Source organism: Oryzias latipes, chromosome 5 (genome assembly GCF_053564925.1).
Source record: "Oryzias latipes strain Hd-rR chromosome 5, Olatipes_Hd-rR_3.1".
In the NCBI taxonomy this organism is placed as follows: Eukaryota; Metazoa; Chordata; class Actinopteri; order Beloniformes; family Adrianichthyidae; genus Oryzias; species Oryzias latipes.
The window spans coordinates 22182059-22196456 of NC_136241.1; the positions used below are offsets into that span (position 1 = coordinate 22182059).

The 14398-nt window shown below is 39.4% G+C and overlaps 1 protein-coding gene across 2 annotated transcripts in view; it reads left to right on the plus strand.

The window, feature by feature from the left end:
- LOC101160156 (receptor-type tyrosine-protein phosphatase gamma) overlaps positions 1 to 14398 on the plus strand; it is a 231765-nt gene that overhangs the window by 131140 nt on the left and 86227 nt on the right. For both annotated transcript variants that reach the window (XM_078947503.1, XM_023955062.2), the window contains exons 3-4: positions 7565 to 7747; positions 12673 to 12821. In XM_078947503.1, coding sequence (XP_078803629.1) covers positions 7565 to 7747; positions 12673 to 12821 — 332 coding nt within the window. The remainder of the gene's footprint in view (positions 1 to 7564; positions 7748 to 12672; positions 12822 to 14398) is intronic.

A 14398-nucleotide genomic window follows, 5' to 3' on the forward strand; every position in this document is an offset into this window, starting at 1 on the left:
TCCCGACTGCAGGACATTTCTGCTTGAAAGCTCCTGCTGCTGCAGCAGAAACATCAGACCCAGGGTGACACTTTCACTCAGACACAGCGGGATGAAAGCGTACTCATGAAAATCTGTCTTTATGGGTTTATTTGTGGAGGATTATTGCTGGTTTGTCCTGGTCAGAGACAGTTTGCAGCTCGTCACTCCCCTGAGGCAAAGAGGGAAGATGCAGATGGGGAGAGTTTTATTTAGTACCTTCTACAAATTCAAACTCCTCCTTGGGATTTCCATCTATTGCCTCCTAACTCTTTGAACATCATCGGAAAGCTGCATGGAGAGAAAAATGTGGTTTTGGAAGTTGTAGATTTTAAACAACGTTAGCATTGTGAGCTTGCAAAAGTGGTGTTTCCCCACATTTTCTTTACCAGGAAATTGTTAAAATGAATCCCTGGCACAAGCTGGACTCAATATCATTCGATATGAATAGATTTAAAATGTGGGTGTGGTTGATGAAAAAACCTCTGTTGCCAAGGAAATCCAAAAATGTACTTTGGCTGATTCTTCTTAAAATGACAGATCTGTTTGTAACCATAGCAAGAAATGGTTGCTCTGGAGATAAAAACCAACAGAAAAGCTGCTATTTTAAAGAAAGTGTTTTTTTTTCATGACTTTATCACATTCAGCTCTGATCAAAAGTGGAGAGTGAGGGGTAGAAGCCTTTCAGCCAGTTAGGGCAGGTCAAAGGGGGTGGGGGGGGGGGGGGTAGTGCCTGCGGGCCATTTGCTGCATTTTTGGACTTTTGTTTGAAATCATAAAATGTAATATTGTTTTTTTATTAATTGTTTAGCTTTTTTAAATTGTTGTTGTGATCTTTTAAATGTTTTTGCATTGAGTGATATGTTTGCACTTCAGGGCCACTGTGTCTTTTAGACCCGCAGAGAATTCAATTCAAAACAGAAAAAAATTGGAGACTTTCTGGTGTTTTTAATTATCCTTCAAGTGGCAGAAAAAAGCTCTTGCACTTCAAAACTGTTTCAATGTTCTAATTATATTAGCAAATCAGAAAACAGATTGGTCAAATGTCGATCTCTGCAGATCTCTGTGGAAGAGCACAGAGGGGGAAAAAAAAGCACAGAGGACAAACTCTTTTCCTGTTTCATATCTGAACACTTTACAAATCTTTATAGACACAAACTTTACTCTGATCATGAATAAACTGCCAAATCTGACCTTTAAGGGTTTGATGTTCTCAGACTGTGAAAATGTTTTTAAAATAGCTTTTTGCTGTGCTCATCAAAAAGCACACACAGAAGAAAAAAAAATCCAACAGTGGAAAGAAAACAAACCGGTTTAGCTCGTGCTGGTTTGCGGCGCCTTCCATCCGTGAAACCCAGGTTCAAATCCGGGCTGCTCCCTGTTCCCCTCTCTACCTCTGTGCCGGTCCCAAGCCCGGTTGCTTTGAGAGGGTTGCGTCAGGAAGGGCATCCGGCGTAAAACATTGCCAAGTTTACCATGCGACTCGTTCGCTGTGGCGACCCCTGATGGGAAAAGCCAAAAGAGAAACAGTGGAAAGAAAACAAACAAAAAGTTTCCATGATGAGTAAAAATACCATAAGAACAAGGCTTTCACAGACGGAAGTGTTTCTGTGTGAAAGAGAAACCCAAACACGGGCTTTAAAACCAGGCTGCACCAAATGAGCTGAGAATCAGAGACAAACTCTGAGGAAGCAGTCATTTTTTAGGGTTGTTAAAGAGAAAGGGGTCTTTCTTTCTGTTCTTTTGCAGCTGGAAGTGAGGACTGCAGCTTCATTCTTTTTTGAACTGATTCTATCAGGATTAGTGGGAAAATGGCAGAAATCAATGCTCTCGAGAAGACCCACATGTCAGAGATGCTGGGATTTGAAGGGGAAGAACTAATCCAGTAAAGCAGGGTATTAACTGTAATCGCCAGACTCTTCATAGACCCTTCTCCTTCTCCTCCAAATCCTCACCTACCATCAAAAGGCACAACAAGTTGTACACAAGCTGATCGTTAGATAACCCAAACATGCAGCATGCATGAGATGCTGAAGGTCATTAGCAATAGCTTAATCTGAGGTTTTCTGCAAACACAGGAAACTGGAGGGATGTGTCAACCTGACGAGCAAAGGTGATGACAATGTCAGGTTTAATTCAGATTTTTTCAAAAACAAGTGAAGAGAAGTATTCCAGCATAAATGTAAACATGTCAAGAATATTCCAGCGTATGCTCTTCTTAAGAATTTTATTTAAAAATGCTGAAATCACTTCTGATGTGATTCACCCGTCAATTTCTCGTTTGCCGCGTGTCAAATTTACTGCTTGAGGCCTTGACCCAGTGGAGCAACCGCCAACATCATTCGTTGCCACCTAATGGAAAACATGGATGACGTTGAGCGAGTAGCTTGGGTTTATATGTCTTGGAGAGCTCTACAGAGGCGCCTGCTAGCACATCGCCATGTCTAGGTTCACCAGATCATACAGAGCCTCTCCCGGTGCACTTTACTCCTGCAGCGGGAGCTACACCTGGGTTACGGCTGTTTTAAATGTTACTTCTGTCTGTCTGTGGCTCAGTTTGAGCATTACTCCGCTGGGGTATAAATCATAATAAAACTGGAGGGACTTTTTATTATTGTCTACATTAAAATAAGATAAACATCATAAGCCCTTGAAGAAGAAGCAATCGCGGCTGCTATGACAGCACCCGATGTCTGTCTGCCGGGCAGCCAACTCAAGGCGCTGAAAATTCCCTTTATCCATAATATGTTATTTTTCCTGGAACATACCTCTTATCCGATACAGATACATAAACCAGAAAATGCTTCTCAGCACGCAAGCTTTTTATTTAAAAAAGAATTCACCAGAATATGTTTTATCCAAAATGTACTGTATTTAAACACTTCTTGCAGAATAATATTTATCTAAATTCAAAAGCATGATCTCAATTCTGGATACTCTTTTTTATTAGCTTTTTATCTGGAGTACATTCTTAATCCAGAAAGTACAAGACATACCCTTTATTTAGAAAACTCTTTATCCTGAATATTTTCCATCTAGAAAATTATCTTTGTCCAAGTAACTTACAAATATTGAATTAAATGAGAAAAAAACTGGTCAGAATGAGTCTCTTTCATGTATCCAGGAACTTGCAAAATAATTAAGTTTTCAGCCTGCAAAGCAATGTGCCGTTTGCTCACAACTTACTTTCTGACTAATATAGGCTCTTTTTAAAAATGCTCTTTGCTTAGAATATATAATCAAGGCAGAAAACTCTTGATCCAGAAAGTTTCTTCATCCAGAATGCTCCCAATCTAAACTGGGTCAACTCTATCCAGAACCTGCTCATTATTAGAAAAATGTATGTAGATGTAGCTAAAAATAGCAGTACAAACTTACATTCGGAAGGTTGTGCTGACTTACATTCCATTCACATAAAGAATATGTTGTGACTTTTTTTGGCCTGCCAGCCCCTGTTTAAATGGCTGAATTTCTCCTATATGTATCATGACATTAAAATCCATCGTGTGAAAAATACAGATTCCAGTTTGAGCAGTTTGTTATGAGTCATTTTGCTATGAATTTCTTCAACAGTAGGAAGGTGATAAAGCTTGGTTGTACTTGGTTCAAGTCTCTGCTTCACTTCCACTCTCTTCCAGACTGATGCTTTTAGCAGAATTGAGCTATATTAAGGCACTAACTAATTGCTCCACATTTTCCCTCTCCATGCATCTGCTTGCCGTCTGGATCTTTAGGTAATGCTAGTCTCATATATGAGCCAGACCAGCTCGATCAATAACCCCACGGGCAAGGATGGGATATAGGATGAAGACAGGAGAAGAGGATGCGGCCTAATTCAATGAAATAGACATTACCTGAAGCTCTCAACGTGCCAAGTCATGAAAAATCATAGACAAATTAATTTTAGAAGCCAAGAGCTCAGGATTGCTTTCAATTAAAGGACGAGCTGAGTGGGTGTGATGGCAGGAGTTCATTCAAACAGTCTTTTTCATCCCTTTTGGTTCTTGCTGTCTTCAGTGGTACAGATAGGCAGTTCAGTCATTTTTGAACAAAAGGTTGGAGCTGACTTTCAGCCAACTGAAAAGAAAAACAGGCTGAATGGTTGTAGTTGTGAGTGACTGTGTGTATGTGATCCCAATTGTGTCCTCCCCATCTGAAACACCTGTTTAGTCTGTTTAGTCTGTTTAGTCGGATTATTTGTTAAGAGAGGTACAAAGAAAATCATTTGGAGATGCTACTTACATTTGCAGTTTTTTTTATTATCTCTGATGATTATTATAAAAGAAACTGTATGTTTTTACTATGGTAGACACACTGTGTGTTTAGGTTTTTATCTATAAGTCATGGTTTTGAAGTAATTAAGTTCCCACTCCGTTCAGTTTCATGGAGAAGGAGGTTCAAAATATCTTATGTTTTTCTTTCAGGTAGAAACTAAATTAAGGTACTATTTTCGGAGTACAAGTCATGTTATTTATTTATTTTTGTAGAGTATGACTGGGGGTGCGACCTATACTCAGATGCGACTTTAATGTGATTTAAAAAAAAAAAATAAGCTCATATATTTGTTAATGTTTCACTAATAACCACTAGAGGTTTAGGTGACAGCAACGTAAAAGAAGTACCCTGAGTCTGCTCAGCGGGTGGAGTCCAGAACAAACATGGAGGACGCATGCGGGATGAATCGAGCTCAGTGTGAACGCAGTATTACGCTGGGCTTGGTGACATTTTTCAGAAGCGTTGCACTTTTCTCCCAAAATGGCAATTTTTAATTCAGTGTGACATTTTTTTGGTATTTTCAATTTATACTCCAAAGCGTCTTATAGTCTGAAAAACACGATAATTATGGAGACGACGTGGTCTTATGTAAATTTGTATCAATAGGGATCAAGGTTCTTTATTATTTCACTGCTTTGGTTTAAAACTGATGCTTTTTGAGGACTTTTGCATTGTGTGTTGTTCAAATATACATACAAGTTTGCTTCAATAAGGACATGTAAAACAATAAATGAACTTTAGATAAGTAAATTTTTTGATGGTGGATCTGGAAATTGCCCTGCGATGTACTAAGAACATATCCAGGATTTACCATGCCTTGGCCCAACAGTAGCTGGGACAGGCTCCAGCAACCCAGTGACCTCAAAAGGTATTCAGTGGTTTCAGAAAATTGGATGGATAGATGATCTGGGGATCGATACTTCTCAGTTTAGTCATCTGGGATGCCCCTTAAATAATTGAAAATTGATTTTTTTGTGCACATAACAATAACAACATTCTAATGTAATAAAATCCTTTGAAAATATATTAAGTTTTGCAGTAAAATGTCTATGCTAGGTTTGGCTGTTAACCTGATTTTTCAAAACAATTTCTGCTGTGAAGAAGTAAAAAAAAAAAAAAAACAGAAAAGAAGATAACTCAACTTTTTGATGATGGTTTGTGGATTCTGATGATCAGAATTCTTCTTGTTCTTTCAAAAGACACACAGAAGGTTACAAGATACATGATTACAAGAGATGCAGACATCAAAGCTTTGAGGCAAATGGCTTAAGTATGAGAAACGATGTGTTTTATTCCAGTACATGGTGCAAAACTGAAATAGCTAATGTTTTAGCTTGTTAAAACCATGACCAGTAAAGTACAGTTTTTTTTCTTTTTTGACAAAGATAGGGAACTGGACCTGCAGGTTCTCAGTTATCATAATTTTTGACTGGCGAATTACTAAACCCCATTGGACCTGAAGTGCCTTGAATCGTAATTGTGCTCTTGCAGGCTGCTGTAAAGTCTTTCTAATTAAAGTCATTCAAAAGATTGCCTCTGAAGATGCCGTTCCATCACCTATCCAGAATTTAATAAAATCTCAGTTCTTTTAAATATGCTTCACTGCTTTGATTTCCTCAGAGAATTGCTTTGTCCTGATGCAGATCAGAGATCTGACCTGTGTTAGTCACAGGAAGAACTTCACCAAGATGTAAGTAAAGCAGAATTCTAAAATAGCACAATTAAACCTTTGGCATCAACATATATTATTATATTATCAATATTAACTGGCTCAACTAATTTTGATATCACTTTTTTTCTCAAAGGTCTGAGGTAGGATGACTATTGTTTACTGTAGTTTACTCCGGACAATTCCAAAATTTTCCAGTTAATTAGGAAAAAGTACTTTTTTTCTTTTTTTTTAACTTGTCCTGTCCAACAGCTGAGCAAACGTATAAGAGCTGAAGGCCTCTTGTGTTGTACATATTTGACTGTTACAACAGGGGCTTATCATCTTCTGGTGTGTATTTACAAGGTGTATATTTGATCAGAGGTCCGACCTTCCTTGTGTAATGTATGTGTGTGTGTGTGTGTTGGAGTGTATTGTTGTGGTGTAAAGGGTGTGCCTAATAAAAGGTGCAGTTAAAATTGGTGGGTAGGGCACTGAGAGGACATCTCTTGATTGCTCACATTGATGTCCAAACCCCCTCTCCACCAAAGGGCCCTAAATGTCTAAGATGCAGTTAAAATTAGCGGGTAGGGCACTAAGAGGACATCTCCTGCTTGCTGGCAGTGATGTCCAAGCACCCCCCTACCAATGGTCCAACGTGTCTAAGGTACAAACAAAACCAGGAGGGGAGGGGCCTGAATCCATGCGGCAACCATGGGAGGACCACTGCCAAGTAGCTCCTCCCCCCAAGGTTCATTGCAGGCTACCCCCCCCCCCCCACACACACACCTATAACCCTAATAAGTGGTCATATGAGGAAGGTGGGTAGGTCAGGGACAGTAAGGTTTGACGTTCTCTTGGTTCCAGTCATGGGTTCACCCACCTGCCAATCAAGATACGTTCCTAAGGCCATGGTCAAAACTGCCTCTACAGGTGGATATTGGCTGTCTGCATGTGAAACCTTTGCGGGGCCCGCAGGTGGGCCACACAAAATATCAAGAGAAAATGTTCATATACAGTTTTTTCTATGGACATGTTGCAAGTAAAAGGTTGTAGTGAACACTTATACAGACAGAGAAAATTCTGTTTCTCTGTCCGGAAGTCGGTACCAATATGCTGTGGCAAATTATTATGTAAAAGGCTCTGTGGTTCTCTTGAAGCAATTCTGATCTGAATTCTTGGCGAAATGTCATTAACATGGACACTCATCCTGGTTTTCTTTGGTCAGAGCGGGATATTTACAGCACAGGATGAGTCATCTTTGATAAATGGCTTGCATTTGTGTTGCATTCACTGCTGTTGTTGACCACTCTAAACTCTTTTAATTTAAAAGCTGCTTTTGTGCAACACTTCTGCCGGTGAAAAGCTTCTTTCGTCTTCCTCCACATGGAAACATCAGAAGAAATGTTTTCAAAATATGATTCCTTTTTTCACAGAAGCTCCATAAGTGATCACTTAGCATGCATTTAGTAAAAATCAAAGAATAAGATGAGCTAAACGGGAAGAGGCAGAACGGGGAAAGAGTAGTTTCTTCAGTGTTTGCAGCAAAGTTTCTGTAATTCCTTCATAACTCCTATTCTTTGTTTCCAGTTGGTAAGGTTGCTTCTTCTTTTCCTTTCACAGGTATCTACGGGCCAAATGAGGGCTGGGAATCTGCCTTCCCTGAATGTAGAGAAAAAAATCAGTCACCAATCAACATCGTTGACAAAGACGCCAAAGTTTCCACGGAATATCAGGAACTGACTCTGGAAGGCTTCGATACCAAATCTTCCAATAGGACAACCATGAAGAACACTGGAAAAACTGGTAATTTGGAAACAAACAAGAAACTTATTTGTTTTTTTATTGACACAACAGACACTGACAATGTCAGAATATTATTGCAATGGGAGAAAATGTGCTTGAACGGTGTTCAGGCAATACTTAATACTCAGGTTCCCTTCTATAATCTGATTATTGCTTTTCATAATACATGTGTTTACCTTCACATTGATGGAAATGCTCAAACACTAAATAAAGCTAAATAAATGAAAACATTTCAACTCAGTTAATAAGATGTTGGATAGAAAAGTGTCACCAAAGCAACCAGTGACTCAGTCCCCTTCCCTCTGAACTAATTAACCACCACCCCCTCAAACCATTAGGATCTCCTGAGGTCTGGGGGGACAGAGGAATGAGGGGAGAATGCTCTGACATGCAGACTTTCAGATTCTGATAAAGCAGAATAAAATACTGAAATCATTTAAACTTGCTGGACTATCAAAATGAAATCACAAGTTAGACTTTTGTTGAAGTTTAACAAAATCAACAGAACCGCACTGTCTCCTGGTCACTGTTTACTGCTCAACTGTATAATCCAGCAGCTGTGGATATTCATTCAGCAATTGTGGATCCTCCTTCAGTAGATCCCCCCTCAGCACAACTCTCTTATGCTTTCTGTCTGATGTTCCCAGCGCCTCTTGTAGTTCTAAAGGAACTTTGGTCTTCAGTTCACATGGGTTTTTGGAGCTCTTAAAAGGTTCACCACAGTATTTGAGTCAGACTGAGGTTTGGACTTTGACTGGATCATTGCAGCTTCTTTAGTCTTCTGCTGCAGCTCTTGGGCCATGGTCCTTTGATGACCCAATTGGAACTTCAGATAAAAAACGATGGACTCAGATTACAGTAATTTGATTAGAAAGTGAGACTGTTGTTCAGTCCTTTTTTGTTTCTTTTGGTTCTGATGTTTGTTCAGATCAATTTTTGGTGGAGTTTAGATGTTTTCGTTTTTTTGTTTTGTTCTTCTGTTGTCTTTTAACTGCAGAGCAGCAATCATCTGCATCTATAGAGCACAATAATGATGATTAAAAATTGATTAGCAGCAATAATTGAATGATCAGATTGAATTTGTTAAGGACGAGGATTTAGAGCATTGCATGTTAATCAGCTGTTGCAGCAGATGCATGAATTATACAGTTGCTCACTGGGGCAGCATCAGCTCAGAACAGCCCTGAGTGGAAACATTGAAGGAAAGCTGCCATTGGTGAGCTCCTGCATGCAGTCAGGATTTGTTCCTGTTTTGTATGAAGGGAAAAAACATGTGGAATTTACAAGTGCAGGAAATTAAACAGTTATAAAATCTACAAAAGTTCTCAAAAAAAGCCTTATTGTGGAGACACTGAGGGAGAAAAGTTTTTGCTATGAATTCAATACAATTTTTTGCTGGAATATACCATGTTTTACCATAAAGCTCTGGCTGTTAACTGAGGTCATAATTCTGATTCCAAAAGAGTTTTCTCAGTCAATTTTTATTGTATCGTTAGTCAGAGGCATGCAAAGACATCCCAAAGGTATGTGTTGGCTGTCTTACAGTTGAGAAATGTTGCAGCTGGTAAATGATTAAAGAAATTCCCATGTATTTTCACATACATGATGACATTAGATATCAGCAGTAGTCCAGTATTGTGGATCCTTACCCGCCACACTGGTAAAGATGAAGGCTTGGAGCAGTGTGTCACCATCCACCAATGACTCCCCAGGGGTGAAATGAACAAGATTGTGATGAAGGTCCTCTGCACAGGAATGGAAACCTAAACAGAAACTCAGCGGTGACACAAAACTAGCTCTGCAATAACACAAAATCCCGGTTTTGTGTAACACAAAATCCCCTAAAGTTAGTGCTGGATTTTTGATTTGCAGGGGTAACACGCACCAAAACATTCACCTCTACACCACTTTCACAGTGAAATAACCTGAAAATTAACACCTTAATAAACTTTAAACCTGCTGTCCCATGTGCCCTGAAATGTATGTGAACCAAAAAAAAAAAAAAAGAATGAATGTCTAATTGCTGACTGAGGACAGCAGGATTCAGAACCACAATCCGGTTATTCTGTTTGGGAAAAAAGCCGCATAACATTTTAATTTAAACTAATCCAACAATTTGTTCTCCACAATTTTTTATGATTGTTTTTTTAACCCCCCTCACTTATAATGATTGCAGTTCTAACCCTGGCAGTGCTGCTGGAAAATAATAGATATTTGATTTTTAACTAACAAAAGTGGATAAGTCTGTCTAGCTATTTTCAAAGATGACATCTGCCTTCACACAGAGGGACGGACTGGAAAATTCAACTTAGCTTTCAAAAGTTGCCTTACCCTTTTTGGGGGCATACAATAAAATCAGAAACCCAAATAACTCCTTTATAAGGCAGAACAGAAGTGAAAAAGTTGACAGTTTACTATACAATGCCTTTATGGATTCCAATCTGAGTTAGCTGGAACTTTAGGTGAGCGCCATCCTGGAACAGGTTCAAATACCTGGTGATGTTTATAAATGCAGTCTTTGAAAATAGAAAGCTGCATGTGGGAATTCAGACAACTTTTACACATGAAAGAAGAGAATGAGATGAGCAGCCATCAGAGGTTTTCCACCTCTCTGGGTCTGGGATGAAGGTCGGTTTATCTCCAAAAGGGGTTGGACTTTTGAAAGACGTTCTTCACAAAGTTATATCTGGTCCCCTGGATCCCCCCGCCCCTCCACCTCTGACCTGATGCTGCTGTAGCAGAAAGCGCCGATGCTGAGTCGTCTGAGAAAGAACCAGAACTGAAGACAAAAAATGTCATTATTCATGAGGCTCAAACAGTCAAAGGTGGTTCAGGCAGCGTGGGACATCTTTTTACTCATGCATGAGCCCCACAGGCCTCAACCCTCCCCACCTCCCTCTGAGAGAGCTTAGTTTGACTTTACATACCAACTCTCATCATCAACACAGGATTATGGAGATGAGCTGTTGTTTTGAAAATAGGTTTGTTTTCTACGTTTGATGCCTGACAACGAGGCAGCACTGCACGCGTGCAAACCAGAGAGCAGGGCGCCGTAAAACATTATGACTGCATAAACAGCCTTTAACCTCTGAGCCCTCTCCAAAGCAGACATTTCTCTGAGAATGGTGAAGATGTTCCAAACAGCATCCAGCCTTTTTTTTAGTTGACACTAAATGTGCGTTTTCTGCTGCAGTTTTGTCACTTCAAAGAAGAATGCTTCTGCTTAATGTGGAGACCAATGACCCTTTAATGGTACCAGAGCCTGAGGAGGGTTTAATGATGTAGTCTTTGGTTTGTGTCCAATGGTTTCAGGGTCATTTTAATTAAAAAATAAATAAGAAAGCCAATCAGCATTACAGTTGCAGCACATTTCTGATCAGAGAGCGGGAGTCAGATGTTGTAATGTTGTAACAGTCCTGCACCACTAAGCTCTTACCAAACTCATATGACTGGTCTTTAGTCAAATTTAATTTCCACTGCAGTGACCTCAGCGGTAATATTTCTCTGAGATCAAATATTTTAAGAGTCATTTGTTTTTTTAACAGATTTTTATAGAAATCTAGGATTTTCAAAAATTATCTGTTTAGAATTGTATTTTTTTAAGTACGTTAGTAACCGTATTCATTGTCCTGTCATTGTAATTTAAACCATTTACTGTTTTAGCAATTACTTTGTTCTTCATTGTTTTTAAAAACTCTTTTTTAATATAAAAAGTGTCCTTCAGGGACATAAATAATTTGTTATCAAATTGTTATATTTATGGGGTATTTTGCACTCTGGCAGGTTTGGTCCTGGTTTGATCCAGATCTCGTTTCCTCTGAGAGTTCTTTTGGTTTTGCCCGGTGTGAAACCTCACCTGAACTCTGTTTTGGACTCAACAAGAGAACTTTGGTCCTCTTTTGTTCTCATTTTAGTGCAGATTGGACCAAACTGCTGATGTTGCTTAGGTATCTCAAACCTAGAGAAATGCTGCGTTCATGTGGTGTTGCATTGATGGGAAAAAGGACTGTCCAACTCGGAAGACACACAAAAACATCAACAAAAAAACACCACATGATTGCAGAATAACTTTCTGCACCTAAACAAAGCTCATTTTATCTGTCACCATCTATGGGGAGACAACAGAATTACAGGTAAAATGAAAAAACAAGAATTGTCAATATAATTTTTTTCCAGTTTGGCAGGCCAGATGAAATAGTGTGATAGACCACATATGGCCCCTTGGCTGTTGTTTTCCCATCCGTGGACTTAAATATCTCAGTAAAATGTATCCTGCAACAACACCAAAACTAATGTAATTTCATCTATGATTACTTATAAAGGCTAATCTAAATAGGTCACAATTGTTTCCAAACCCCCCACCCTCCATTAAAAAACCAAGATAAGATTCAAGCATTGTGTTTTCTCAGCACTATGTTCACTTATTTTCTTTTTTTTTTTTGTCAAATGTAATGATTTATGTCTGCAGTCGCCTGAAAGAATGACTGAAATGATGAGACTCTCCTCCCTCCCAATCCATAAATGTGACTGGGAGGGGGCACTGCCCTGCTCAGTCAAACATGGGAAGAGCATTTGAGTTTGAAAGAGTCCATCTTAATTGTCACTATTTTTAATCACAATGTGACAGAATAACAAAGGACCCTGCAAGGGCAATTTTCAGCTGTTGAAGAGAGCAATTTTCTCAGCAAATTAGAGCCTCGTTCAAGAGCTCACCTTGATAAAAAATGACACAGATGGACTGAGAGAGCGTGCACCTTCATACGGGCTTTTGTCTGTCCAAGACAAAAAAGAAGCGGCGTGTTTTCATGTGCCAGGGGAAGACTGAAACTTCTCAGTTTTGCAGGAATAATTCTGATAAAGCGATGTTCAGTGATGTGTGGCCAATCATGCTTGCTCACTCTCTGCTCTTTTCTTCTTTGTTCCAGTGGCCATAACGCTGAAGGATGAGTACTTTGTTCAGGGCGGGGGCCTGCCAGGGAGATTCAAGGCTGAAAAACTGGAGTTTCATTGGGGTCCAGTCAATGGCTCAGACGGCTCTGAACACAGCATTGATGGTCGCCGCTTCCCTGTAGAGGTAAGATGAGAGTCTGAGCCAGCGCTCACCTTCACCAAGCTGTTGTCAGAGGGAAAACTGAATTTAGGCCTCTTTCTTTTCACCCCTCCCACTCTTCCTATTCTTGCATGGTCGCTATGACATCAAAGGACACCTTGAAAGCATCTCAGCGATGCTACCAGCCTGACTTCATGCAAAATACGGGGGTGTAGTTGAGCATAAGTAATGGAACTTTTATAAATGAATAATTAACGTCATACTCAAAGGTTAAGTCGACGGCTCTGGTGCTGAAAAACGTACATTTAAATAGTTTGCCTGTTTGCTGGAAGTGAATCTGGTTGAAGGATCTTGTTTACCTTTAGTCTTAATTAATGTCATATTTTTTTCTTGCATTAGGATTAGTATAAACAATTCTTTAATATAATTGAGTGCACTTTCAGGCATTGTGTCACAAGTCAAATAACCTTAAATTTAGGTCTCAAAACCTATTTTCCTCACTTTATGTCGACCTTCTTTTCTCTCTCATTCTTTGAAATTTCTGACTAATTTTAGTAAAAAATGTCTCCGTTTTAACAATACATTTCAACAAAGAAGGATTTTTTTGTTTTTGTTTTACAATAAAGTTCCACATGAAGGTAATCTGGTTTGTTGGTTTGATTCCTTCTAGCTGGTTTGATCATTAGCAGAGTTGGTCTCTAGAGACACAGTTGGCCCAGACTGTAATTGGTGCAGAAGCTTTCATGGTGTTTCATGGTGCTTAGTATGATGGGAAATCCAGTAACGAGAACCAAATGGTTTCTCTTCACACATTTATTTTATTATTTTTTCAGTTACTTATTACTATAGTTGAGGATATTTGACTTGTTTTGTAAAATGACATATCGCGTGAACTGCCATCTTGGACTGCAGTTTTGCAGGATCATGACCTGCTTTAAAGGTTTGCACACAAGCTGATCAAGATTTTAAATAGCCTAAAACTGTAAAGGAGTAAGATCAGATGATTTAACTGTTTTTTTTTGCCAGAGAACCTGTAGATTCATGGCAAAGCTGCTTCTGTAGTAAAGTGTGCACAGACACGTGCACATGGGTGTGAAAGATAAAAGTTTGTGTATTTCCATCTATGTGCAGCTGTCTGTCTCCTGACTACTGAAATGTCACCATCTTTCTCTTTGGACCACCAAAGAGCAGCGTGTGTTTTTCTGCAGACCGACAAACACACGAATATCATGAATATGTATCTCCTGACATTTGGATGTGCCGGCTGGCAGTTCACTCTCAGATTCAGATCTCCTTCTCCTGTGCTGTAAAGTTGCATTAAGGTGTGTTTGTGTGGGAGCTGGAGTCCCTGAAATGACTCTCTCTGCAGAGTTTTCGCTGACTTTATTTTATTGTAAAGAATTCAGAGATTGTGCTGAAAACACAAAATCCCTGCGTGCATGCAGGAGTTGTACTTTCAGGCTGCAGTCAGAGGTGATTTAGCAGAGAGACTTTGACAACGAAAAGTTTCTATGTTGCATTTTCATGAAGTTGTGCTTCCTCATCCCCTGCACGCGCAGAGACGCTCAGAAGAGATGATGCATGGGACGTTTCTGCAAATG